General features: G+C 50.7%; 9 protein-coding genes across 9 annotated transcripts; 4 read left to right on the plus strand and 5 right to left on the minus strand.

Moving 5' to 3' along the window:
• Positions 1-7: 7 nt before the first annotated feature.
• Positions 8-1,750, minus strand: AtWU_00868 (cytochrome P450; the record flags this gene model as incomplete). The annotated part of the gene is made up of 5 exons (XM_035495983.1): positions 8-31; positions 75-857; positions 907-1,120; positions 1,166-1,496; positions 1,543-1,750. 5 exons carry the CDS (start codon positions 1,748-1,750, stop codon positions 8-10), a joined length of 1,560 nt encoding a protein of 519 aa, XP_035351876.1.
• A 350-nt stretch (positions 1,751-2,100) lies between these two features.
• AtWU_00869 (uncharacterized protein) lies at positions 2,101-3,374 on the plus strand (the record flags this gene model as incomplete). The annotated part of the gene is made up of 5 exons (XM_035495984.1): positions 2,101-2,253; positions 2,499-2,828; positions 2,882-2,949; positions 3,006-3,085; positions 3,136-3,374. The coding sequence occupies 5 exons, from the start codon at positions 2,101-2,103 to the stop codon at positions 3,372-3,374; spliced, it is 870 nt and encodes a 289-aa protein (XP_035351877.1).
• Positions 3,375-3,966: 592 nt separating this feature from the next.
• AtWU_00870 (actin-related protein ARP5) lies at positions 3,967-6,458 on the minus strand (the record flags this gene model as incomplete). The annotated part of the gene is made up of 5 exons (XM_035495985.1): positions 3,967-3,999; positions 4,061-4,837; positions 4,891-5,831; positions 5,884-6,204; positions 6,272-6,458. 5 exons carry the CDS (start codon positions 6,456-6,458, stop codon positions 3,967-3,969), a joined length of 2,259 nt encoding a protein of 752 aa, XP_035351878.1.
• Positions 6,459-6,906: 448 nt separating this feature from the next.
• Positions 6,907-7,358, minus strand: AtWU_00871 (DASH complex subunit DAD4; the record flags this gene model as incomplete). The annotated part of the gene is made up of 5 exons (XM_035495986.1): positions 6,907-6,953; positions 7,001-7,085; positions 7,143-7,187; positions 7,237-7,293; positions 7,356-7,358. 5 exons carry the CDS (start codon positions 7,356-7,358, stop codon positions 6,907-6,909), a joined length of 237 nt encoding a protein of 78 aa, XP_035351879.1.
• A 423-nt stretch (positions 7,359-7,781) lies between these two features.
• On the plus strand, positions 7,782-8,345 carry AtWU_00872 (uncharacterized protein; the record flags this gene model as incomplete). The annotated part of the gene is made up of 1 exon (XM_035495987.1): positions 7,782-8,345. One exon carries the CDS (start codon positions 7,782-7,784, stop codon positions 8,343-8,345), a length of 564 nt encoding a protein of 187 aa, XP_035351880.1.
• Positions 8,346-9,444: 1,099 nt separating this feature from the next.
• AtWU_00873 (Got1 family protein) lies at positions 9,445-10,184 on the plus strand (the record flags this gene model as incomplete). Its single annotated transcript, XM_035495988.1, has 5 exons — positions 9,445-9,475; positions 9,554-9,580; positions 9,669-9,717; positions 9,787-9,802; positions 9,888-10,184. 5 exons carry the CDS (start codon positions 9,445-9,447, stop codon positions 10,182-10,184), a joined length of 420 nt encoding a protein of 139 aa, XP_035351881.1.
• An 871-nt stretch (positions 10,185-11,055) lies between these two features.
• On the minus strand, positions 11,056-11,816 carry pfy1 (profilin; the record flags this gene model as incomplete). Its single annotated transcript, XM_035495989.1, has 5 exons — positions 11,056-11,187; positions 11,267-11,401; positions 11,501-11,585; positions 11,674-11,689; positions 11,789-11,816. The coding sequence occupies 5 exons, from the start codon at positions 11,814-11,816 to the stop codon at positions 11,056-11,058; spliced, it is 396 nt and encodes a 131-aa protein (XP_035351882.1).
• Positions 11,817-14,093: 2,277 nt separating this feature from the next.
• Positions 14,094-15,854, plus strand: AtWU_00875 (uncharacterized protein; the record flags this gene model as incomplete). Its single annotated transcript, XM_035495990.1, has 2 exons — positions 14,094-14,966; positions 15,027-15,854. 2 exons carry the CDS (start codon positions 14,094-14,096, stop codon positions 15,852-15,854), a joined length of 1,701 nt encoding a protein of 566 aa, XP_035351883.1.
• Positions 15,855-16,300: 446 nt separating this feature from the next.
• Positions 16,301-22,291, minus strand: AtWU_00876 (RNA helicase SLH1; the record flags this gene model as incomplete). Its single annotated transcript, XM_035495991.1, has 1 exon — positions 16,301-22,291. One exon carries the CDS (start codon positions 22,289-22,291, stop codon positions 16,301-16,303), a length of 5,991 nt encoding a protein of 1,996 aa, XP_035351884.1.
• Positions 22,292-22,476: the final 185 nt, after the last annotated feature.

The raw sequence follows: 22,476 nt of genomic DNA on the forward strand, positions 1-22,476 counted from the left end.
AGCTCATCTAAACTCCAAAATCTTCCGGTAGCTGTCGAATGTAATCAATGAACCAACTTCGCCATCACCCTCACCCCTTTAGACCCCATCTTCGGCATGGCGACTTGATAATCATACAGAAACGCCACATCATCGGCATCGGTTTCGAACAGTGTCATGTCAAATTCACGAACCAGGGCTGCGACCACAAGATATAGCTCCGCACGCGCGAGTTCCATCCCAAGGCACTTTCGCCCTCCCTTATTGAACGCCATCTGAAACCTTCGTCGCTCCTTCCCAGCATCACCGAGCCAACGTTCCGGGTCAAAGACAAAAGGATCCGGAAAGACGGCGTCCGCGGTGTGTGCACTCAGAGTCGTGGTGCATATTGGAGTGCCTGGCGGTATTGTGTACGACTTGCTTTTGGTGCTGGGTGGACAGGTCGAGGAGACGTACGAGGAAGGCGTATAGGTCAGCGGCTCGAAAGCGATACGTGCGGACCGAGCCGTGACGCCAAAAGAAAGCCGATTGCCTTCCTCGATTACTGCAGATAAATACGGAAGTTGCTCGAGCTGGGTCCATGAGGAGGGTATAGGGACGGCACGGAGCTCCCTGCGAAGCTTCTCGAGAAGTGTGGGGTTGGCAAGGAGATGATAGAAGATGATATTAAGTGTCTGAGCTGGCGATTCAGTTCCCGCTAGAACTAGCAGGGCTCCTTCTTGCTGCAACCGGAGGGGCATTTTCTCTGAGGCTGGCAGGTTTGGGTTGTCCAGTAATGAATCAAACACTGACTCTTTGCCGGTTGGTCCAATTTTGTTCTTGACAGCTACCCCTGATTCTTTACCCTTTGTGATCATGAAAATCTCCTCACGAACGCGCTGCATTGAAATGTTAGAGTTGGTATATATTCTCGGTGCGGAGTCTCACGTCAAATAGGGCAAGCAGATCAACAAGGCCTGGAGGCATCATTGGGCGGCTTATAGACATAGGGAGCGACTCCAGGAAATCGGGGATTTGCGGAAAGTGCTTGTTGATATTGATCCCCATCAAGAGCTCTTTGCTGTTTTGGCGGAGGATGGCGGCTTTCGGTTTGCTTGCAAGTACATCTGTCCGGTGTGCGAAGAGGAAGTTGTTGACAACACTGGGCAATTAGCCTCGATACCGAGTGAATGACGGGTCAACCTACTCATTGGAGAATGCGAAGAACGCGTCTGACAAGTTGACTGGGGTGCCTTCGGCAACATGGGTGGATATCAATTGCTTTAGCTGGTCTACTTTGTCTGAGATCAACCCCTCCATGTGCAAAATGTTCTTTTTACTGAAGAAGGGCGCAAGAGATTCTCGACGGACTTTATGCAGGTCATGGTCGGTGGTTGTGCCCAGTCCTCCTGGGACGCGAAGGCTCCTCAGCTGATAGCCATACTTGTCCCTTCTGGTCATTGAAGGGGCGTAGATAGTGTCCAAAAAGCCGACGTCATTAATGTGAACCTCATCTGGGGTAATACGGATGATTGGGCCTACAATCGTCAGTGGGGCTCACACATGAAGCAGAGCTTAACATACCATATCTTGTGTGAAGCTCCTGTATCTTGAACACATATTGACCAGGCTGAATAACGTCAAAATAGAACTCATACCACCATGTCAGGGCTGCAAGGCGGGGGCCGGGAATATGGGCTAAGGGGTGGAAGTAAAGGCGACGGATAGCTTCACTTGCCGTCCAAAGTACGGACAGCAAGACAGCGACCCCAAAATTCCAGAGCAAGGACATGATAAACGTTCAGAATCAGAGTACAAAGTAGAGATGGGGATTTGGAATGGTGACAGTATGTCAAACAAGAGATAAGAGTGGGACAAACAGAAGCCGGCTTAGGGGTGGCTTTTGAACATAGCCTCTCTTTGTGGGAGAGAGTGACCAGGATCATCCCGGCGTGTAACTTAAATCCAGTCAGCATGCTTATCACCGCCTTCAGCTGCAGTGCTACAAGGTATACACACACATCAGGCAGAGAGTCAAGGGAGCACTGAATCCATGGCTTTTATTGTTGTCTTGCTCCAGCCTTTACCTCAACACGATTCCTCTTCCGTTGTCGATGGAATCCCAAGAGCACCCTTATCATCATGTCACGAACATACGCAACTCCCGCTGCACTCATTACAATCTCTATCCTCTTCCCTGTCTTGGGGACCTTGACGGTGATCCTTCGCTTTTATACCAGAAGAAAGACAAAATCTGTGTTGTGGATTGACGACTGGTTGACTCTGCCTGCACTGGTAAGTGACATGCACCCTGAGGCCTTGAAGTTCAATCATATTAACTCGTTTAGGGGCTGGAATATGTACTCGCAGCACTCCTGCTTTGGGGAGTAACAGCAGGATCCTTAGGGGATCTTCTTTCCCAGTCTAATGATGACTCAAGTCCAGATGCCTCCATCTTCTCAACCTCAGATAAACAAACTAAACTTCTACAGGTTCCACTCACATCGGTTAATACAACTTCAAGTACTAATGCATTCCAGATCCAGTATTTCGCTGACATAGTGACTGTCCTCGCATTCGGTTTCACGAAGCTGAGCATTCTCTACTTCTACCGCAGCATTTTCTGCAGCAGACGGACTATCCGGACTGCCTTTCACTCTGTGACCATGTGCATGATAGTGCTAGTGTTAGCTTGGACTATAGTATTTGGTTTTGGCATGATCTTTATCTGCGGTGTACATCCCGATTACGCCTGGGGTACTATTGCAGTCGTTACAACCGAATGCAGTTTACAGGTCCCGCTCCTCGAAGGATATGCAATTTCTGATTTTATACTGGACGTGATCATCTGGCTGCTACCATTGCCACGGGTAAATATCATATAATCTAACGTCCACAAATCCTCCAACTGACCCCGCCATAGATATGGTTATTGAACATCTCAGTCCGCCAAAGAGTGGGACTTGGACTGGTATTCCTCGTTGGCCTCTTGTAAGAACACGGCACAACCCCTACAGATGTGTGATATGTGCCTAACACTATTATAGGGCAATCGCAGCATCTGCTACAAGAATGGCTATCTACATAGCTCATCTTGCTAATCCATTTGCCGAAACAGACGGGGAAAGTACGAAACCACACATACACACACCTCCACGGCTGAAGCTAACGATACAGCACTCGTCACATACCTCCTGTTCTGGACGATGGCCGAATGCGGTCTCGGTGTCATTGTTATCTGTCTCCCTCCCCTACGCCCAATGTATAGCAAGATCGGGTTAGGCTCGTATATCAGCAGTCTCAAAAGGTATCTGTACAGAAGAACCAAGTCGACAACCTCGAGCACGGTTCGACTTAACAACCTCAATAGCTCGGTAGTACCAAGCTCCCCTAGTCTGAACCCTATTCAAGCATGAATCAGTCAATCAGCCCGCATGCTGGTCGACAGCCCACTGCGCCTTACCAGCTGCAGCCTAGGCGGTGGATGCAGGAATACATATTTACATGGCACCTACTAGTCTGACACGTAGCTATGACCGTTGAGGGTGGCGTTGCAACATGCATGTAATATAGGCAGTGTAACAGAAGCGTCGGACTGATGGTCAGATGTGCGGACGCGAGGATCCTGTTTCATACGAGCTCACTTACTATACAACCTTTGAGAAAAGCACATGACAGTAAAAGGACTATAGCATACAAAATAAGAATAATAAGGAAGTAAAACTAGCCATGCCTTCTGAATCTATCAAACCATCCCTCGTCGAAATTGAATGTTTCATCCGAGTTAGTACGCCCGACTCCCTGTTCCTTCGCGCCCTGGATACGCACCACTCCCAGCATGTATGCCTTCGGTAGTTCGATGGTGCAGCTTGGGTTTGTCGCATCGCTGATCCACAGTCCGCCAAAGGAGTTCCCTGTCCCGACCTCGTGTACCCCAACCGCATTATGCTCAGATCCTACTATTGGTATAGGTATTAGACAGGCAGAGCGTATTGCCGGCCCTGACATCTACCATGTAGTGGCATTGCCCATATCATGCTCCTGTTGGAAGATTATTAGCCGATCTCGCTTGCGTCACAGCGAGGAATTTTCCGGTGCTTACCTTGAGATATTCGCTGCCCTTCTCCAAGTATTCCTGCCGAGTGATCGAGGATTTGGCCAACTCTGACCCTGACGCCCACTGCGCAGCACCCTTCCATGCGTCCAAAACCGGGTCATTTGCACGCCGGACGTTGAGTTGGGCGTCCACGGGGAGGTACGCGCGGAAGTCGTTGCGGAGACGTTCGTCGAAGTTCTTGAACATGGTGTTGCCACCCGTAAGGAAAACGTCGCGCAGCAGTTTCGATTGCTCCTCAGGGTTCGGGAATCGCTGGTTCACAATATCGGCAGCGATCTCCAACAGGCCGGCTTGGTCAACGCCCGCAATTGACGGCTTGAACACCACCTCGGGAACGCGGATTCGCTCCACGTTCAGGTGCAACTGATGAGCCTCACGTTGGCTCTCGGGATCAAAGGGCCAGGGGCCCCGCAGGAAGACGTGCACTAGGCTCTTCGTCCAGTCGGATTGCGCGGCGAGCGTGTGGTTCTCTGTGAATTCGGGGTCGTACTCGAGTAACTCCTTCTCAACTGTATCAAGCATGCCTCCAAGATCCTCCTCTTCCTCCTCATCACTCTGTTCACCCGTAGCCACCGTTCGATAGACACCCCAGTCTTCGTCGTTGGCACCGAAGGTGTCATCATCCCCGCCACGCCTCCGCTTCTTGGGACCATCCGCAGCGAGGTTGGCGAGGGTCTTCATGCGCATCTGACTGGCTAATGACTTGCGGTTGCCAAGATCCGCCTTCATCCTGTCACGTTCCTTGATCTTCTGCATGATGTTCTGTTGTGTGGAAGGGTTAGATATGCCATTATCAGTGCGGGGAACAATCATACCTGACGGTTTGCTCTGCGTTCAGCGAGCCAATTTTCGAAATCGTTCTCGCGCTTCTCACGGTCGAGGCGTTCCTCCTCTTCCCGACGAGCCTTTTCGCGCTCTTTCTCTGCCTTCGCGCGTTGTCGAGCTTCAACGTTGGACTTCATTAGTCGCTGATGGCGCTTTTCCTTCAGACCAGCTTCATCCAGTTCTTCATCCGGGACGTCCAATAACGGGAACGACATCTCCTCTTGGGGCTCTTCGGTTTCTTCGATCCCTAGGTCCCGGTTCCGGGATCGTTTGATGGACCGCTCAAGATCCCGAATCAATCGATCTAGATGGGCTTCATCCTTCAGGTCCTCCGCTTCGAGAATGCGCCTGGCTTCCTTCTTCGTCTCCGAAGCCAGTCCGTTCTGAAGGTCCTTGTAGTACTCCAATTCCTGCTCCTTCTTCATCAATTTCTCTAGTCGCATCTTAGCCGCCTGCTCCTGCAACCGACGCCCACTCTCCTTCTTCCTCTCGGCAATCCGGGCGAGTTCTTCCTCGGTCTTTTCGGGAACAACATGTTCCGTATAAGGGTACTGAACGATGCAGTCTCGCTCCTCCAGCCCCGTCCAGTCCAGATAGTGGCTCAGCTCTTGGTCGTAGTCCTTGGAAACGTAGCAATGCTTGTGCACAATGTCTTCCATCTGGCTCTCTGTCATCCGCGCAGGGAAAGTCGGGTACTTCAGGCGCATGAGTTTTAGCAAGTATTCCGATGCGTGCAGTCCACCCCAATTCAGTCGCGAGCAGTTGGATAGCAAGGCCTTGTTATTCAGCACGGGAATTACATGCGTTGATGTGTGCGAAGACGAGATGATGAGTCCGTCCTTTCCGCGGTTGTACCGATAGGAGAACAGGGAGTCGATTCCGTAGGCGACCGATGGCGCGGAATAGCACTCGAACAGAATTTCGTTCATCACTAGCAAATCGTCAGCAATGCCACCATTGTACCCCCAAGCGATACAACTTACTCCTTCTGGGATAGGCGAGGTTCGCGATCGGCTCAGTCATGACAATCGGCCTATCAACACCTCCATTGGCACCATCAACTCCCAGCTTGATGAACAGATAGTCCAACACCCCCTCCATAACATCCCAGTTACCCACCACACTCGTGCCAGGGTCGAAGGCATAGCGCAGCTGACCGCGCGTAGTCGCATCTACATAGGAGTCGTATCCGATGAATTGGCAGGCTTTGTTGAGCTTCCGGTCGCGATACCGGCTCATCACAGGAGGAAGCACGAATCGAGGGGATTTGTCGAACGACCAACCGGCTTTTACCAAATTCGAGCCTTCAAGTCAATCGCAAAAGTCAGTAGACTGTACACACTGCAGTCTCAAGCCAGGTCCTTCACTCACCATTATCAATAACTATGGCGCTAGTACTCTTGCTCTTTTCGTATCCTTCCGGTTGAGGGGGGTGGTAGCCTTTAAATGGATGGTCTTTCACGTGGTAAGGTTCCGGGGGAGGCTTTTTGGCACCTTTCTCGGTCGAATTGATCGTGAACCGGGTCGGTAGAACCGGCTGGATCGAGGTGATAGCCATGGTGGTTGGACGCAGGCGCTCTTAGCAGCAACTTGGAAGCTTCCAGGTAAAGACCGCTCACTGCATTGCAGTGAGTGTCGCAAGGGTTAGTGCACCAGTTACCCACTAGCTGATGATAGATGCGCGCTGATAAGGCTGTCAGAGATAGGATGACGCAGGTTGCGGTGGTGTTGGTGATGAGGGAGGAAAGGAAATGGGAGCTTGAAAGTTCCCCAGCTTTGGTCGGGGCCGTGGAGGCCTCTCCGGCCACCGCCAGCGGCGCTCGTATGCCGCCAAGCCGCTCACTCCATGCGAGTAACTATGCCTCTTTACGGAACCTAGCAGTCACACTTGGCTGTCTCTACTTGGTCTACTATGCATTCGAAAATAAGGAATAAGTGAGATTCAGTTTTATTTCAAATGGAAATCATGTCTTCATTATCAAATAACTAGGAAACACTGGTGGGTATCAAGAACTGGACGACGAGGATGACGGGTCTTTCAGATTCTCCGTCGCTAATACTGGTCAGCCAAACTCAACTAAGAAATCAATGGAAAACTACCTTCTAAATGGAATAGAACGTTAGACTGGTAGTTCTTGAACATCTGTGCGACAAGCTCGACGTTCATGTTCTGGATATTGACCTCCTAATATAGCCCATCAGTACTCTATCATCATAGCGGAAAGCGAGCAAATGCGCTTACCTGGAGGCTTCTGTTCATCACCATGATTGACTCATTTAGTTTTTCCTGGAGCCGATCAGCTATGGCAACTCAGAATGCCTTCCGGTTCACATACAATGTTGCCGATAATGCGAGAGAGCAGTAGGGCCTGCTGGTGCTCATGTGGACTTTCCTAGATATGATATTAGGATCACCTTACTATTGCTAGATCTTCCAGTGCACTGTATTGCTCACCATCTTTGCTGTCTAGTGTATTTCGTGGATGAATTGTTGACGTTGTGTTTGTTTGTTGCTTCTTTGGATTCACGGCAACCCAAGATACGCTGCCACGTGACTGATACCGAGCTGGGAACTGGTTGGAGGGTTCACTATCCAAACATCAGGTCTCCAAACTTGGCTCATTCTCTATCTTCACTGTTTCTTTCACTCTATTTCTGGGCGAACAGTAACTATAACTGCGCCATCTGACCATCAGCATCGTCGACATCGGCGCGCATCGTGCATTCTAGTTTCACAACTCGGAGCAAGGCTCGGACGTGGGAGAGCACCACCATACGCCCAGTCCGGCATTATCAACCAAACCTCCACCACTGGACCAAGACACCAGCTTCATCCTTTCAAACTAGAACCTCATCCGCACCTCAACGCTCCATCATCACCATGGCTCCTCTTACCCCCGCCGAACAGGAGAATCACCAAGCGCTTCTCGATCGTCTCGACATCGCGGCAGTCTCCCGTCCGTTCCGCAATCCGAATTGGAAGCCATCGCAGCGTCGCAACAAGAACGTCAAGCAGCTTATTTCTGAGAGCTCGAGGAAGGAGGCTTCTGTCATGGCAACACAGTCTAATTCTGGCGCAACCACCCCACTCCCAGCTACGTCCGCCAGCACCGACGGCAGCCAAACCCCTGCCGATGGCACACCTCGAACGAACATCGCGCAGGCCGCGCAGAACCTCTCGACACTGGTGCTGGAAAAGAACGCACGAGCTGCGTTTACATCTGGACCTGCCGTAACCTACACGAACATCGAATCCGCACCCTCATTGCACCCGTCGCAGCAAACCCGCTACTGCGATATAACAGGCCTGCCTGCTCCATACACAGATCCTAAGACGAGACTGAGGTATCACGACAAGGAGGTCTTCAGTGTGATTAGGACACTTGGTCAGGGAGTGCCGGAGAGCTACTTGGAGCTCAGGGCTGCCCATGTGGTTCTTAAATAAACGATGCTATGATTTTGCTAAGGAAATGTTTGTTCTACACTGTAAGATATCAGGGTAAGTTGCCTTATCATTGCGACGATTATGCGTCGGACTTCTAACTAAGGTCAGGCTAGATAGCAGCCTAATCTAATACGCGATTTATGTACGGCCAACACAGTCAAGCCCTTTCCACCCACCATGCCCCTCTCGAGACAGGTTCAAAGAAAACGCTCCGGCTTATTCGTGACCTTATTATGAAAGTTTATCTTCGCCTTGTGCAAGATGCACTCGACTAGTACCGAAGCTCCAGGAACCGGAACATCAGTTACAGCATCCGAAGATGCTGTCGCCGCGGCGTGAAATGAGTTGAGCCCAAAGGCTCGCCAGGTATATACGGGCAGAATAGTTGCAGTAATAGAGTCGCCGATTGAAGTCATCTTGATACCTCAAATCACCGTAGGCACCCCTTTCGTAGAAGCATTGCGTGTCTCCTGCATCGCCGCATCAATAATATCGTAGAAAGGTTGCACATTAGAAGCTGACAAGGGGTCCCATCATCAGAGACACTAGTCAATAGCATGCAATCCGAGTGATATTGTCGACACGCATGGTCCTCCCACGATGGTAAACATCAGAAGGTAGAATCGGTTGAGAAGTTGAGTTGAGAGAGCCGAAAATAGCGGGCTGTGCGAATGTTGTTGATCGCCTGACCGCCATCCGAACGCGGAATAGCACAAACCTAGCCAAGAAAGGGACGTGGCAGAATTGGGAATTTTGCGCAGCAGCCGCAGTTGGTTCCGTGTTTACTCGCATTGCTGGCGCCTGTACTTCAAGAGTTTCGTGAATCTTCCCGGACGAGTGCCTATATATTGGCGTGCGATATCTTCATCCTTTTCAATCTCTAGTCATTTGTGGGTTTACCGCCTCCTCGTCCATTCCACGATATATAGTGCCCCGTGCACGCGATCTCCGCAAGCCCCCGAATCCCCGAGCGACGAACGCATCGCATCGTTAGGAGCTATAATCCACCTCGAACATTTCTAGTTTCAGTCCTCGACGTATTATTTCCAACTTTTATATCAGTGCGCGCGCTTTTCCATAGAATCCGAAATCAGCCAATATGCCTACAATGTGGCTATCCGATAACCAGAGTAAGCAACGCCTATTTTGCACGCTTCGCACGAGATCATATCCGGATCATTGGCTAACGCACGTCCTTTCTACAATAGAGATCGGAGTTATCTTCTGCTCAGCTGGTATGTCTACATAACATGCTTGCAGCGAGAGCACAATGCCTACATCACCGACCGATCGATACACATACTAACGATGTCCCCCAAACAGGAGGCTTGTTCCTCTTCGGCGGAGTCCTAATGTTCTTCGATCGATCACTGTATGTCCATATCCACCTACCCATACATATCCAAAACACACAATATAACTAACACAACCAACACCATAGACTGGCAATGGGAAACGTACGCTACCCCTAATGATCCCACCTTACTCTCCTCTCCCGACTTGATGACCAAACCCAACTAACCCAACCCAAACCATACACAGATCCTCTTCCTCATCGGCCTAACCCTAATAATCGGCCTCGAAAAGACCTTCGCCTTCTTCTCGCGCCGGCAAAAACTCAAAGGCACCGCCGCCTTCGCCGCCGGAATCCTCCTCATCCTCCTCCGCTGGCCGCTCACCGGGTTCATAATCGAATTGTACGGTCTCTTCATCCTCTTCGGCGACTTCCTGATCACCATTGGCCAGTTCGCAGGGAATATCCCCGTCGTGGGACCGTTTATTCAAAAGGTTCTGGAGACGTTGGCGGGTGGAAGGAGGAATGCGGAGTTGCCTGTATAGAGGGGACGTGCCCTCGTTTCCTTCTTTGAGGGTGTTGGGGCATGGGTGTGAGTGAGGGAGGGAATGATTTTTTTTTTTTTTGATAACGATGACGATGATGATGGAGGGATCTTGACATGTTCATGTGTATGAATAGTTATGTGGCATTAGGGTTTACTTTCTTTGTTTTTTCTTGTTACGAATATTTGCATGATGGAATGGGATGGGTATGGTGTGGTGTGCTGTGGTATGGTATGGACTAATACCTATCGTTAGTTGGTCTGGATGCCATGTCTACCTACTGCTACTTACTACTTCTGGATGAGCGGGGTGGTGGTGATGGTGGTGGTGAGGTTCGCTTTTATAATAGGGCTATTATTATGCATTAGAGACCTTTTAATTGTTAATATATCTTTTCCGATGAGGGGAGTTACCATGATCTTTGGGGGACAGTCTTTCTTGCGAAGTTCGGTCGTGTGGGTTGTGATATGATAATTAAAAGCTAATTTGAGATTACCTTATTGTGCATGCTGCATAGATCGGAGCTGTCATAATAACAGAGTGGCCGGTGATATCATTCGGAATGCGGGACAGATGTAAACGCTAGATAGCTTTGGGCTGTTAACTTTCTTTCCTGAGCATGTGAAATGGCCGGTCTGGACTTCCATATCAATAAAGGCTCGCTCGAATGGCTTTACTTATAGCACATAATGTACAGCTATGAATCTACGAGTAGTAATAAATGCCAATTGATGCGAAGAATACCGGAGAGAGAAAAGACAATCGAGAAAAGGAGACCACCATGATGATTTACATTTAAATAACCAGTATTACCGACTGTCCCTTGCTCAAGGCGAGACAAAACACAATTTCATTCTGCTTTTAAACCCATTCACCGGGGGTTGTTGATGTAGTCAACGAGGTTCTCGACCACGGTAGCGGCATTCGTGGTCTGGGCGTTCTCAGCGTGGTGGGCGACCATGACGCAGGAGACGGCCTTGACGACGACGATACCCTCCTTGCCCTATTTGTTTCCACAAGTTAGTGAAATGTGAATATTTCAAGGGATAATAACTGCGGAGGCAAAGTGTGCGTGACAGTACCTTCTTGCCGTACAGACTGCGGTCGTCAGCCTTGATGGTGACGAACTTCTCTCCGCCAACGGTGATACCGGTACCAAAGGCAGAGTTGGGGTCCTTAAAGGCAGCGACAAGGCCCTGGAGTTCTTGAGGGGAGATCTGTGATTGTCGTTAATGCTGGGTTCGTGCTGGTGAGGCGCTGATTTGGCCGTGGGGTCACGCCGATCAAATCAGCGGCTGTTGGAGAGCGTGTCATACCGTGAAGCCGGGAGAGCCAGCCTCAAGGCCGGAGAGGTCGTGGCTCAGAATACCGGCCTTGTCAAATTGACCAGATCCCATCAAGCTGAACGGCCTCGCGTCAGAATTCCGATACCAACTTGGAGGGGCGGCAGTGGCCGAAGCGGGGTAAACATGGTTAGGCTATACGGTACCTGGAATCGACATATCCTGAGATAGAAAAAGAGAGAAAGTCAGCCTAGAACTCCCAAGAATAAAGTGCTATACAGAAAGAATGGAATGTCGCAGGAGCATGTTTTATCGTCATACCTTGCCAGATAGCGGAGTGCTGACCCATGGTGACGGTCGGATAAACAAATGACGGGACGGTCGGGAAAGGGGAATAAGTAGAGACGGATAAGCAGAGCAATCCGTAAGAAGAGTGGAACGTGGGGGTGGTAAAAGACTCCGGGCGAAGACTAGAAATCGACCAGGAGAAAGAGAAATAATGCGCTGGGGAGGGGAAGGTGGTAGTAGATAGTAGAGATGAGTCTCGAAGAAAGTTGGTGGGAAAGGAGGGGGAGAAGGAGACCGACGATGAGGTGAGTTTACTAAGAGCGGGCTTGGGTGGTTTGCTGCTGCTTTAGTTGGTTTAGTTTGCTTTTGGTGGGGGGAGGCATTGGTTTCCATTTGCTTTTTCCCAGCTGAGCATCTCCTGCTAGTAATTCCTGCCCCGCCAATTCCCGACTTTTCCTCATTTTCTCTACTTGTCGGTCACCGTAAGATGGATGGATATCTAACGTCTATTTATCATATGCTGCTACCTTATAGCTCTTCTTTGAACTTTATCCTCAGTACCAAGTGGTACATACCGAGATCAAACATCATATCGCCTCTTCTTTCCCTTCCGCTCACTACTACTAATGACCAGCTGTCATCTAATCTTTTTGGGGATCACTTTTATGGTACGTCTTCCTACGTCATCCCCCTAGCAACACAGAGCTGGACTGAATAGCCTCATTCTATCACTGTCTAGCTTAACCTTGGGATCACCCACCAAAGCTACGGTATGCGTAGAGAGTATCCAGGCGGTGGAGGGCTCAACGGCAGGCCGACTCCGTAGTTCACCCGCTTCAGTATAGGATAATTAGGATTAGTCCCCTACCGGTGCAAAACTAGACCCTGTTAGACACCCCAAGCATGTCCACTTTGCGGGCCTCTTTTCACCGGTTTCTCCTTACCGCCTCTTCCCTGTCTATTCATCCCTTATGCCTCTGCCATGCGAACAAAATTCATCGGGAGTGACTGTCACCTGCGAGCTGAGATGATATGTGGTGGGTTGACTGGGCACGTGCCTGTCATCGAGTCAGGTGCCGGGGATCATCTGCAGCCATCCGTCAGTCGCTTCTTTCCTATCTCCTCCTCACTCCTCGACAATTCCCTTGTCGATGACGGTGGATAGCGGAAACTCCCGTCCATCATAAATCTTTTCTAATGATGATTGATTTCAAATACTACACCATTCTCAGGCCATCAAGCCTTGCCGAAATAATAAAGAATCTAGAAACGCCATTCAGGAGATGGCTGGTCCGTGACTTACCTTAAGGTGAGGGCCGCGGGCCAGTTCCTTGGGCGGCCTCTTACTTTAATTTCCCCAGTGGACTCCTCTGTCTTATCTAGCGGGCCTCGTGCCTCAACGGGCTATCGCAATCTACTACCAAAGAGACTCGGAAAATTGCAACGTTCGGCTGCCGATAGAATACAGTCACGGTCGCACGAGCATCTCACGAAAAGGGTTTTCTCATCTGAGGCATCGGTTAGAGGATCCGTAACACCAAGGCCCTGAGAATGAGTCTCAGGCCTTGTGTGATCGCCAGGCGATTGAGATATTCACAATCTCATTGGTCGAGCGCACAGGGGTTTCAGAACAGCTGGAACCAATGATTCCAGCTGCGCCAACGCTCATACTTCCCAACTCGAGGTGAATCCGTCGGCCGGAGCCTCTCTCTTTGGCCCCTCGCCCGCGCTCGTAATTAAATGCGCCCGCAACATCCAACGCTGATTTGCAGCTACTAGAATAAGCGCCTCATGTGGTTCTCGATGGCCTTTACCTATTCCTAATCACAGAGCTGTCAAATTCTTGTGACTGGACGAATGTCCGTGTCCAGTGTTAGCCATGCGGGGATGCCGTGTGGTCTCTCCTGAGCAATTTCTCTGGAAATTTCTGTTGGCTGTTCTGCCGTCGCGCTTCGTCAGATCTTGCACAATGTTTTAATCTAAGCCCTCGCACTAGTTCGCCCCTGCCACACGTCTCACTTAGATGTAGCGCTCTGCCTAGTGCTCCACAATAACTGCCGCAACGTCTTAACTATGCTGCGCTGACCCTCTATCGCCCATTCTCCTTTTCTCCCCATCATGAACTGACTCTTTCCTTGTCTGAACTGCTTGCATTTCAATTTTGGGTCTTCTGGAAGGCCGTCCATTCCTTTGTCTTGAGATTTTGATAGAAACAGGGCTTGGCTCCCTCTAACGTTCTTTACTTTTTTATTTCACCCATCATCTTTTTCTTAGCAATACTCTGGAACTTCACCCTTCACTTTCACTTCCGTATTTGATATACAGGCAGTCGTGCACAATGGCTAGAGGGACGTTTCTAGGAAGGTCACGTACAATTAGGCAGGCGGAGGCTGGCTCTTCCCCAACATCAAAACACCCTGACGTGCTGCCACGGAAGGGCCAAAAGTGTATCGAGGATGGCGCAAATAACAGCCGCCCAGCGCCTCATCCAAATCGGAGCTTTCATCGCCCAGTGGTATCTGAAGGGCACCCGCAGAAGAGGTTGCAAGCCATGAGCCCTATCAACACCGAGGCTCCTCCGCTTCCCTCTTCCCCCATATCGTCACCCGTCAGCACCAATAATGACATGAATGGAAGTCTTATCGGCGTCGCGTTGGGAAGTCCTCGGATGATCGACCCGCAAGTTCCCACATCACAGATACAGGAGACGATTCCTGTCAAATCGGCAGAACCCCAAGCGCGACCATCGTTACAGCGCAAGCCAAGCAAATGGAAGAAGATTGGCGGCCTTTTCAAGGCCAAGGCTGCCATGACAGCCCCTCCAAATCAACCCTTCTATCAGGTCCGGCTCGAAAATGAATGGCCAATGCAAGGCTCGACCTATTCATTCGAGCAGCAGCCAAAGATCCAGACTTCAGGCCTCGAGAATCCTGCCAGTCCCACCACAGGCACGGACGCATGGCCCTCTATAGTACCGGAAGTCCAGAGTTCTGCGCAGGAACCGAAACAGACTCACGCAGATGCGACCAGTGGTTCGCCCCAGGAGAAGGAACAGTCTCTTGGATCCGGTCCCCTACTCCAGGTTGACATTCCTGACATTCAGCTGGAGCGATACAGCGTCATGTTTGGAGGAGTCCTCAAGAAGAACAGGCCATCTTCCATGAGTAGGCGCAGCAAGAATTTGGAAGATACGAAGCCTCCAGCAGAAGAGGTATAGTGTCTAAAAGTACATCTGGCTTGAAGATATCACTCATACTGACATAATATCTAGGACATTCCTCACTCGCCGGTTCCGACACGGTCGAAGTCCCCCAGTCCCAGTTTCAGCCTGTTCCCTTCGACCAAAACGAGCAAGGCCTCGAAGGTCCTGGGGAGTCAGAATATTCCTCGCGGTCCCAGCCCAATCCACAAGAGTCAAACATCCCTAGGGGAATCAAATCAAGAGAATCTGTCGGAAAAGAGTAGTGTGGTCCTGATGGTCCATAGCTCGCAGCCGTCGCATAAGCAACAGAACTCGGTGTCTTCATTCCTTTCTTCCACGACCATTGGTTCCGAGGATGAACGGCTCCTCTTGCAGAAACTAGGTCCTGTCCGTTCATACTTTGACGCAAGGGAACCAGAATGGGAGATCATCAACAAGAAGCCTACAGCAAAGGAACCCGTACGCGAGTCACCTCCATCATTAAGGATCGATACGCAGGTAGATTCGCCCAGAACGGCCAGCTATGCGTCCTCAACTTTGTCGGCATCATCAGACACGCCTGTCAATGCGCCCCGGCAGAGAAACGAGGTACCATCCCCTGCAAGCAGGCGAACCTCCCCCACCTCACCAAGACGCGAGCCCTCCGGGGACGCCAAAAAAGACAGCAACCCATCTGATCCAGAAAACCCCGTCCCCACCGTCGAAATCTCAATCGCACGATCCGTCTCCGTCTCGAAAGGTAAAAGGCAGGTCCTTGTACCTATCAGGCCACGGCCGGACCGTTTGGATCCCAATGAGCGCGTGGGCGATAAGAAGGGAAAAGCGCCCCAGGTTATGGCAGCTGATCGCAACCATCTCCCTGGACGATCACAGGAAGTACTGGTCGACACCATCTAAGCGATTAGTCTTGGGAAGTCGGTATGCTCATGATCACGTGCTTATTTTATGCTTCTTATATCAACATTTCAGTCTTTGTCATTTATTTCAACAGCGCAGGTAGCGTTCACCATTTTCATGTTCTTATCCAGCTAGGTGCACCAGAGTTGGTGGTATTTGGTTTTTGGATTCTTTTTCAGGTTGCATTTTCTTTTTCTCTTTGTGGCGGCTTACCCTGGTTCTCATGTTTGGTTTGTCTGCTTGGCGATGTATGTCAGGACATGAAACACTCTCCTGGAAATTTTTTACATATTCTGGACACTACCAACTACGTCAGAAATTAGGTTTACCTATATATATCTCGTCTGTTATCTTACTTGAACTCGAATATATCCATGCATCTATTCAGCTCTATGTACTAACATCTATCTATTTATCTCGTATTTTTGATCCCAACTGAACCCGACTCAACTCTTCTCAGGAAAAGCCGAAGACCCAGGCAAATTCTGAGTCCCAGATACCCCCGCATTCACCTCCACATCAGACAGCGTCCACTCCATACCCGGATACGAATCACTAACGACCTTGACCGTAACCCGCATGCTCTGACCCCTTACGTTCTCGGGGAACTTAACAGACGAGCGAACGACAAGCGGTCCGTTCCTGTTATCGTTAGGCTTTCTACTCGGCCCAGATCCGGAACCACCTCCGTTACGCTGATTCGATGACGATGGCCAAGAAACACGTTTTAGAGCCAGGAGCTCCCCATTTTTGCCATCGGAGGATGCGCCGCCACTGTAAACGAGCATGAAGTATCCTTCTGTTTGGGGTTTGGGGAACCGAGGAGCGTAGATCCTGTAGTCCCTGTCTCTTGGGGCGTTCTTGCGTGTCAAGGTCACGGTGAGACCGTTTGGAGTGATGGTTGGAATAGACAAGGAGAGATTGGGTAGATTGAATGCAGCTTTTGTGAACTGCGCGGGGAGGTTGAGCTTCTTGGTGAGAGATTCGGTGGCCTTGTAGGGGAGGGATACGAGTGCGGTGAGTGAGGTGGGTAGCGCAGATTGCTTCTCTGCTGGGTCGACGCCGGGGAGGATAGAGAGCGGCACGTCTTCGGGCCATCTTGCTGATTTGATGCATTGCAGGAGCGACATGAACATGTGGCAGGCGTGCAGGTAGCCCAGTTCAGCCATGACGTCGATCGAAGCTTGAATGATACGGATACCTTGGTCGAGGACGGAGGTTTGATCACCGACGTAATCGGAGATGGGGAGATCAATGCGGGACATGTATGCCTGGAGCAAGAGGAAGGCTTTGACGTGTGGATCCCAGAGGGGAAGGTCACCCATGGATTCGACTGAGAGGGGGAGGTTGCGTGCCAGTTCGGCGTTGATCAGGTCTTCATTGTGACGCACGGGCAGCTCGTCGAATTCGGTTGCTGAACACATCCAGCTCAGGACATCGTGGAAGGTTGGGTTGGGTTTGCCGTGCGCCATGAGGTAGCGGATCGTTTTGTGAGACAGGTAGTAGTAACTCATGATCTTGCCGAATGGGGTTGGATCAACCTCTCCGGTTGCTGAATCGAGTACGACACAGGAAGACTCGGCCAGCTCTCCGAGCGACTTGTCAACTAGCTCGATCATGAAGTCCTGCGCTATCGCCTGTGCTGCCATGGTGTTGTGCTCCTCGGCTGAGATTTCCAGGCCATAGTAGGATGGATTCTTGTGCAGTCGGCGGAAGAAGAAAGTCCAGGTCAAGTAGTCAAGGGCGTCCTGCTGTGTCGTGATTGTTCCTGCAGAAACTTCGGCACCCAAGTGGTTATCGAGCACTTTGTGCAGTGTTGACTCAACGGGGAATCCGGTATGCAAGAAATGCTTGTAGAACGCCTTCTTTGCATCTTGTGTGAAAATGCGCGCGATACCTGACGTGTCAAATTGAGGACGTCCTGCTCGACCAAGCATCTGCAAAACATCAGTGAGATCCATGTCTCTGTATCCTTCGATCTTAGCGTCAAAGAATTGTGTTCCCTTCACCACGACCAGATGTGCTGGAAGGTTAACACCCCAGGCGAGGGTACTGGTGGCCACGAGGATCTGGATCTTGTTATTGCCGAAGAGCTCCTCAGCTAGCTGGCGGTCTGATTCGACAAGACCAGCGTGGTGCAGACCAATACCGAAGCTGAGTGCCTCGCGCAATGCGTCATCTTTGACTCTTGCAAGGTTCAGCTGCAGATCTTCCTCGGACATGCGGACGAATCGACGAGGATTATCCTCCATACCACAATAGTTGATCAAATCCTTGGCAGTCAATCGAGTCTGTCGACGGGAAGCGACAAACACAATCACCGGCTTTTCGGGGGAGTGGTTCTTGATTGCCAAGAAAGTTGGTCGATTCATGGACTGCATCAGCGGGCAGAACCCACGCTGCTCCGGGAATCCGTCAATGTAGATTTCAAGCGGTACAGGGCGCACGGAGTGTCTGAAGTTATACAGTCCTTCTTTCACGCCGAGCCAGTTCGCCAAGTCGGTGGCGTTCGCGCAGGCAGTGGACATACCCATCAGCCGAACAGAACCCTTGGATTGCGAGGCAATGTAGTTCATTCGAGACACAATGATTTCAAGAATCGGTCCTCGATCACCACCCAGTAGGTGAATCTCGTCGATAATCACCAAGCTCACCTTTCGCACGTAGTCTCTAGTCTGCCAACTACGGGAGATACCGTCCCACTTTTCGGGGGTGGTGATGATGATATCAGCGTCCCGGATAGTCCGTGTATCAGGAGTGTTATCACCGGTCAATTCCACCAATTTCAGGCCCATGGGTGCTGTAAGACGCTTCTTCCAGTCCTGAACACGCTCGCGAACGAGCGCCTTCATCGGTGCAATGTAAACAACCTTCGAGCCCGGCTTTTCTCTGAAAGCCCACCACATAGCCAGCTCTGCGGCTACAGTCTTTCCACTACCGGTCGGGGAGCCCAGCAGAACATTAGCCGGGGTGTGGTACAGCATGTGGAAGATCTGTGTCTGCATTGGGTTGAAGAATTGGAAACGCTGCCCATAGAGCTCCTCTAATATCGGATTCTTCAGCGCAGATATGGGAAGGGGTTGGAGATTGAGTAGATCAGTGTAGACACTTTCCGTATCTGGACGAATCAAGTGCTGGAAAGACACAGGATGCACCGTTTCTGCGCCCAGCCAGCGGTCAGAGATCGCACGAACGTAGATTTGACTGGGAAGAGGATCGGAAAGCGGAATAGTGAAATTCAACTCGTGTTCATCGTTTAGCTTTTTCCTGCTGAGGATGAAGTACTCGTGGTGATAAATCTCAGATGTTTCCGAGTTTTCTACCCAGATCCAGTACGATTCGGAGGCGCCGTGATGTCTATCATTCCAGACAAATTCTGGGTAGAGACTCAGTCGAATTCGGAGAACATCACGGTTCAACGGTGCAATTTCAGCCTCCACTCCCAGTGTAGGGAAATTGTCAAGCAGCTTTGCCAACGTCTTCCCCATTTTTTGGTTGTGAACCAGCTGGCCAATTTCGGCTGTCTCCATGTCTCTCATAGATTCGATGGAGGATGTCGGAAGCTTGTCATCCAAGTTTCTGAGGATCGGCTGGGGAAGATCAAATTGATGAAATGGGTGATCGAAAGGCCACATCTGCTTCTCAATAGCCTTGCAGAGTGACAGCAAAACTTGACACTGGTAACCCCAACGGCGGTTCAAGGCGATCATGAACAAGGAACGACAGATTCTGGCTGCATTCTGTGCCACATACCCTGTATCAGACACCAGAGCAAAGTCTTCAATCCTAGCGCGAGAGATATATGACTGCAACAGAATGTTGGTTTTGGCATGTGGCGAGTCATTGCCTCCCTCAACCTCGGTCTGGATGGCCTCGTCACGGAGTCTGTTCAACTCTTTGGACTCGGTTTCCCGGGCTTGGATGTTATCGAATTCACCACTCATACTGATCATTCTGAGCACATCTGCCTCGCTGGCTCGAGGACGCATCAGATTGTTGAAAATTTCAACACTGGTCTGCAAAACATAGTACTGGCTTGCAATGCGGCCAACATCTTTCGCGCGCAACTCTTCTGTCTTTTCGTTGTATATGATCATTTGACTCTTTTGCAGCACGATGGCAGCTTGGATGACTAGCTGACGACGTCTTTGCACCAGCATTGGATCGTCACGAATTTCTGCCCAGTCAATTCCGTAATTGCGTGGCTCTCGTTTCATGCGAACAAATAGATAAGAATATCCCAGCCATTGCACGGCTTCTGGGACGGAGGTGACCGTTCCTAGAGAAATCTCGGCATTCAGGTTATCCACCAACCGGCTGGAGAATCGAGATTCAATCGGTTGCTGTGATGTTACAGCAGATATATAGTGGTGGAGCTTATCGTGGGTCGTACAGATGAAACCAATACCTGTATCTTGGAATTGGGGTCGACCAGCACGACCGAAGATCTGTAGCACATCCAATATACCTAGATCGACGAATTTACCTTCTTGCGGATTATACAACTGAGTACCTTTGATGACTACCGCGGCAGCAGGAAGGTTGACACCCCACGCAAGTGTGGCAGTACAGCAGAGTACTTTGATCAGTCCTTCGGAAAACAGACGCTCCATGAGGTTGCGGTCACTCCGGCTCATACCAGCATGGTGTGTCCCGAGCCCACTGGCGAAAAGCTCACGCAGTTCGCGAGCACGGCTGCGTTTAACATCACCAAGACCATTCGAATAGCCTTCGTGCTCCTGACAGCTGAACAGGTTGTCACACCCATCCTCAGTGGCCATCTGCTTCAGCATTCGGGCAGTCATGACAGTGTCCTTACGCGAGTGGACAAAAACCATGACTTGATGCCCTCGTTCGAGCATATCACGGACCTTCTCAAAAGCTACAGTATCAAGGTTCTCGCGAGACTGCTTAGTGCCAGGTTTGCCTTTCACGCCAATGAAATGTTGTTCCAGAGGAACAGGGCGGAAGGACTGGTCGAAGAAAAACAGACCGGCCATCTTGTTGACCTTGAGGAAATCGGCGACGTCGACATAATTCGGGAGAGTTGCGGAGAGACCGACAATGCGGATAAGTGATTGCGTACTTTCGACTTGACGCTGGGTGCGAGCCACCAAGGATTCAATAACAGCACCACGCTCATCATGAAGCATATGGACCTCATCGATGATCAACAGGCGCACCTTCTGCACGAGCTCTGTATCTCCCGTGCTCTTCCGGGTCACCACATCCCATTTTTCAGGGGTAGTGACGATGATCTGTGTTTCCACAATTTCTCGCTTCGTCAGTTGCATGTCACCTGTAAGCTCTCGAACCTTGATCCCCAACCAAGCGAGACGTTTCCCGAGCTTCTCGGTAACTTCAGCGGCCAGGGCCTTCATCGGAGCAACGTAAATGATCTTGAAATCCTCCACCTGAACCGCGAATTCAGTGGCTTGTGGTTCCTCGATAGGATTTGGAATGGTGTTCTTCCCAATGGCGTTTAAAATTGTGAGCATAGCAGCATCTGTTTTACCAGCACCAGTCGGGGCACAGATAAGCATGTTCTCATTCGTCTTGTAGGCTACTTCATATAGTAGACTTTGCATCCGATTGAGGGTCTTGTACCCCTTGAAGGTGCCTTGACACAATCCATCCAATGAGGCAATCTCCACGAGTTTATGCCCGGGTCTTAAGGTACCGACCTTGGACGCGGGAACCTCAACCTCGGTATACTTCTTCTCATCGATTTGCTTACTGCCCATTGGCAATCCATATCTCTTTCCTCCAAGCGCAAGGACATTTCTGGACTCGTGCAGTTTGAAGACATGAGGGTAATGCGGTTCTGATCTGGTCTGTGCCGGCATCAATGACGCATTCTTGTGTTCGTAGTCCGCCTGTCGCAAAGCTTGCTCTCTTTCCGCTCTCGTCATAAGTTTCCCGGCCATCAATCCATCCGTCTGGGCCTCTGGTCCGGTATGCGAGCTCGCAACAATATCCGCCCTGTGAGCAATGAGGTCAATCACGAAGTCGAGGTCATCGAATCCCACGATTTCGGCCAGTGACATTTGCAGCTCGTCGTCTCCGCTGTCCGTCGCTAGGGCGGCGGTAATTTGCTGCGCTAGTTCTCCGGCATCCATACCCGACTTGTTAGCAGCAAGGCTCACGCACTTCTGCTCAAGCCAGAGCTGGTCGTAGCCGGATGATGTCGGAGGAGAGGGGAGCTCGTCATAGTCGTCGAAGTCGTCGCTGGCCTCTTCGTCAGAGCTGATAATGTCCCAGATATCATCATCGGCAGTTCCGGGCGATGAATAGTCCTCGTCGAAATCTAAGTCCAGGTCGCTTCCGTAGCTTGTATCTTTGGCGGGGTCTTGGGGAAGCTTCAAGTCCGCAATGGCCTGGCGCATGGCTGCCAGCTGGGCAAGCCACTGGGACTCGACAGATCCGTTGACAGCCATTATGAGTTTATGTTATCACAGTTTGGTCCCCAAATGAAATGAGCCGAAAATCTGTGAGAATCAACGGACCAGCCAGACTTGGAGATGACTAGCAAGCGGAGTGTGGGTGATCAGATTGATAATGAGGCACGATGATCATCCGGCAGAACGGTGACCGCCCGCCGCCTATCAGCCTAACCGGGTGT

Source organism: Aspergillus tubingensis (genome assembly GCF_013340325.1).
Source record: "Aspergillus tubingensis WU-2223L DNA, scaffold_2, whole genome shotgun sequence".
Taxonomy (NCBI): domain Eukaryota; kingdom Fungi; phylum Ascomycota; class Eurotiomycetes; order Eurotiales; family Aspergillaceae; genus Aspergillus; species Aspergillus tubingensis.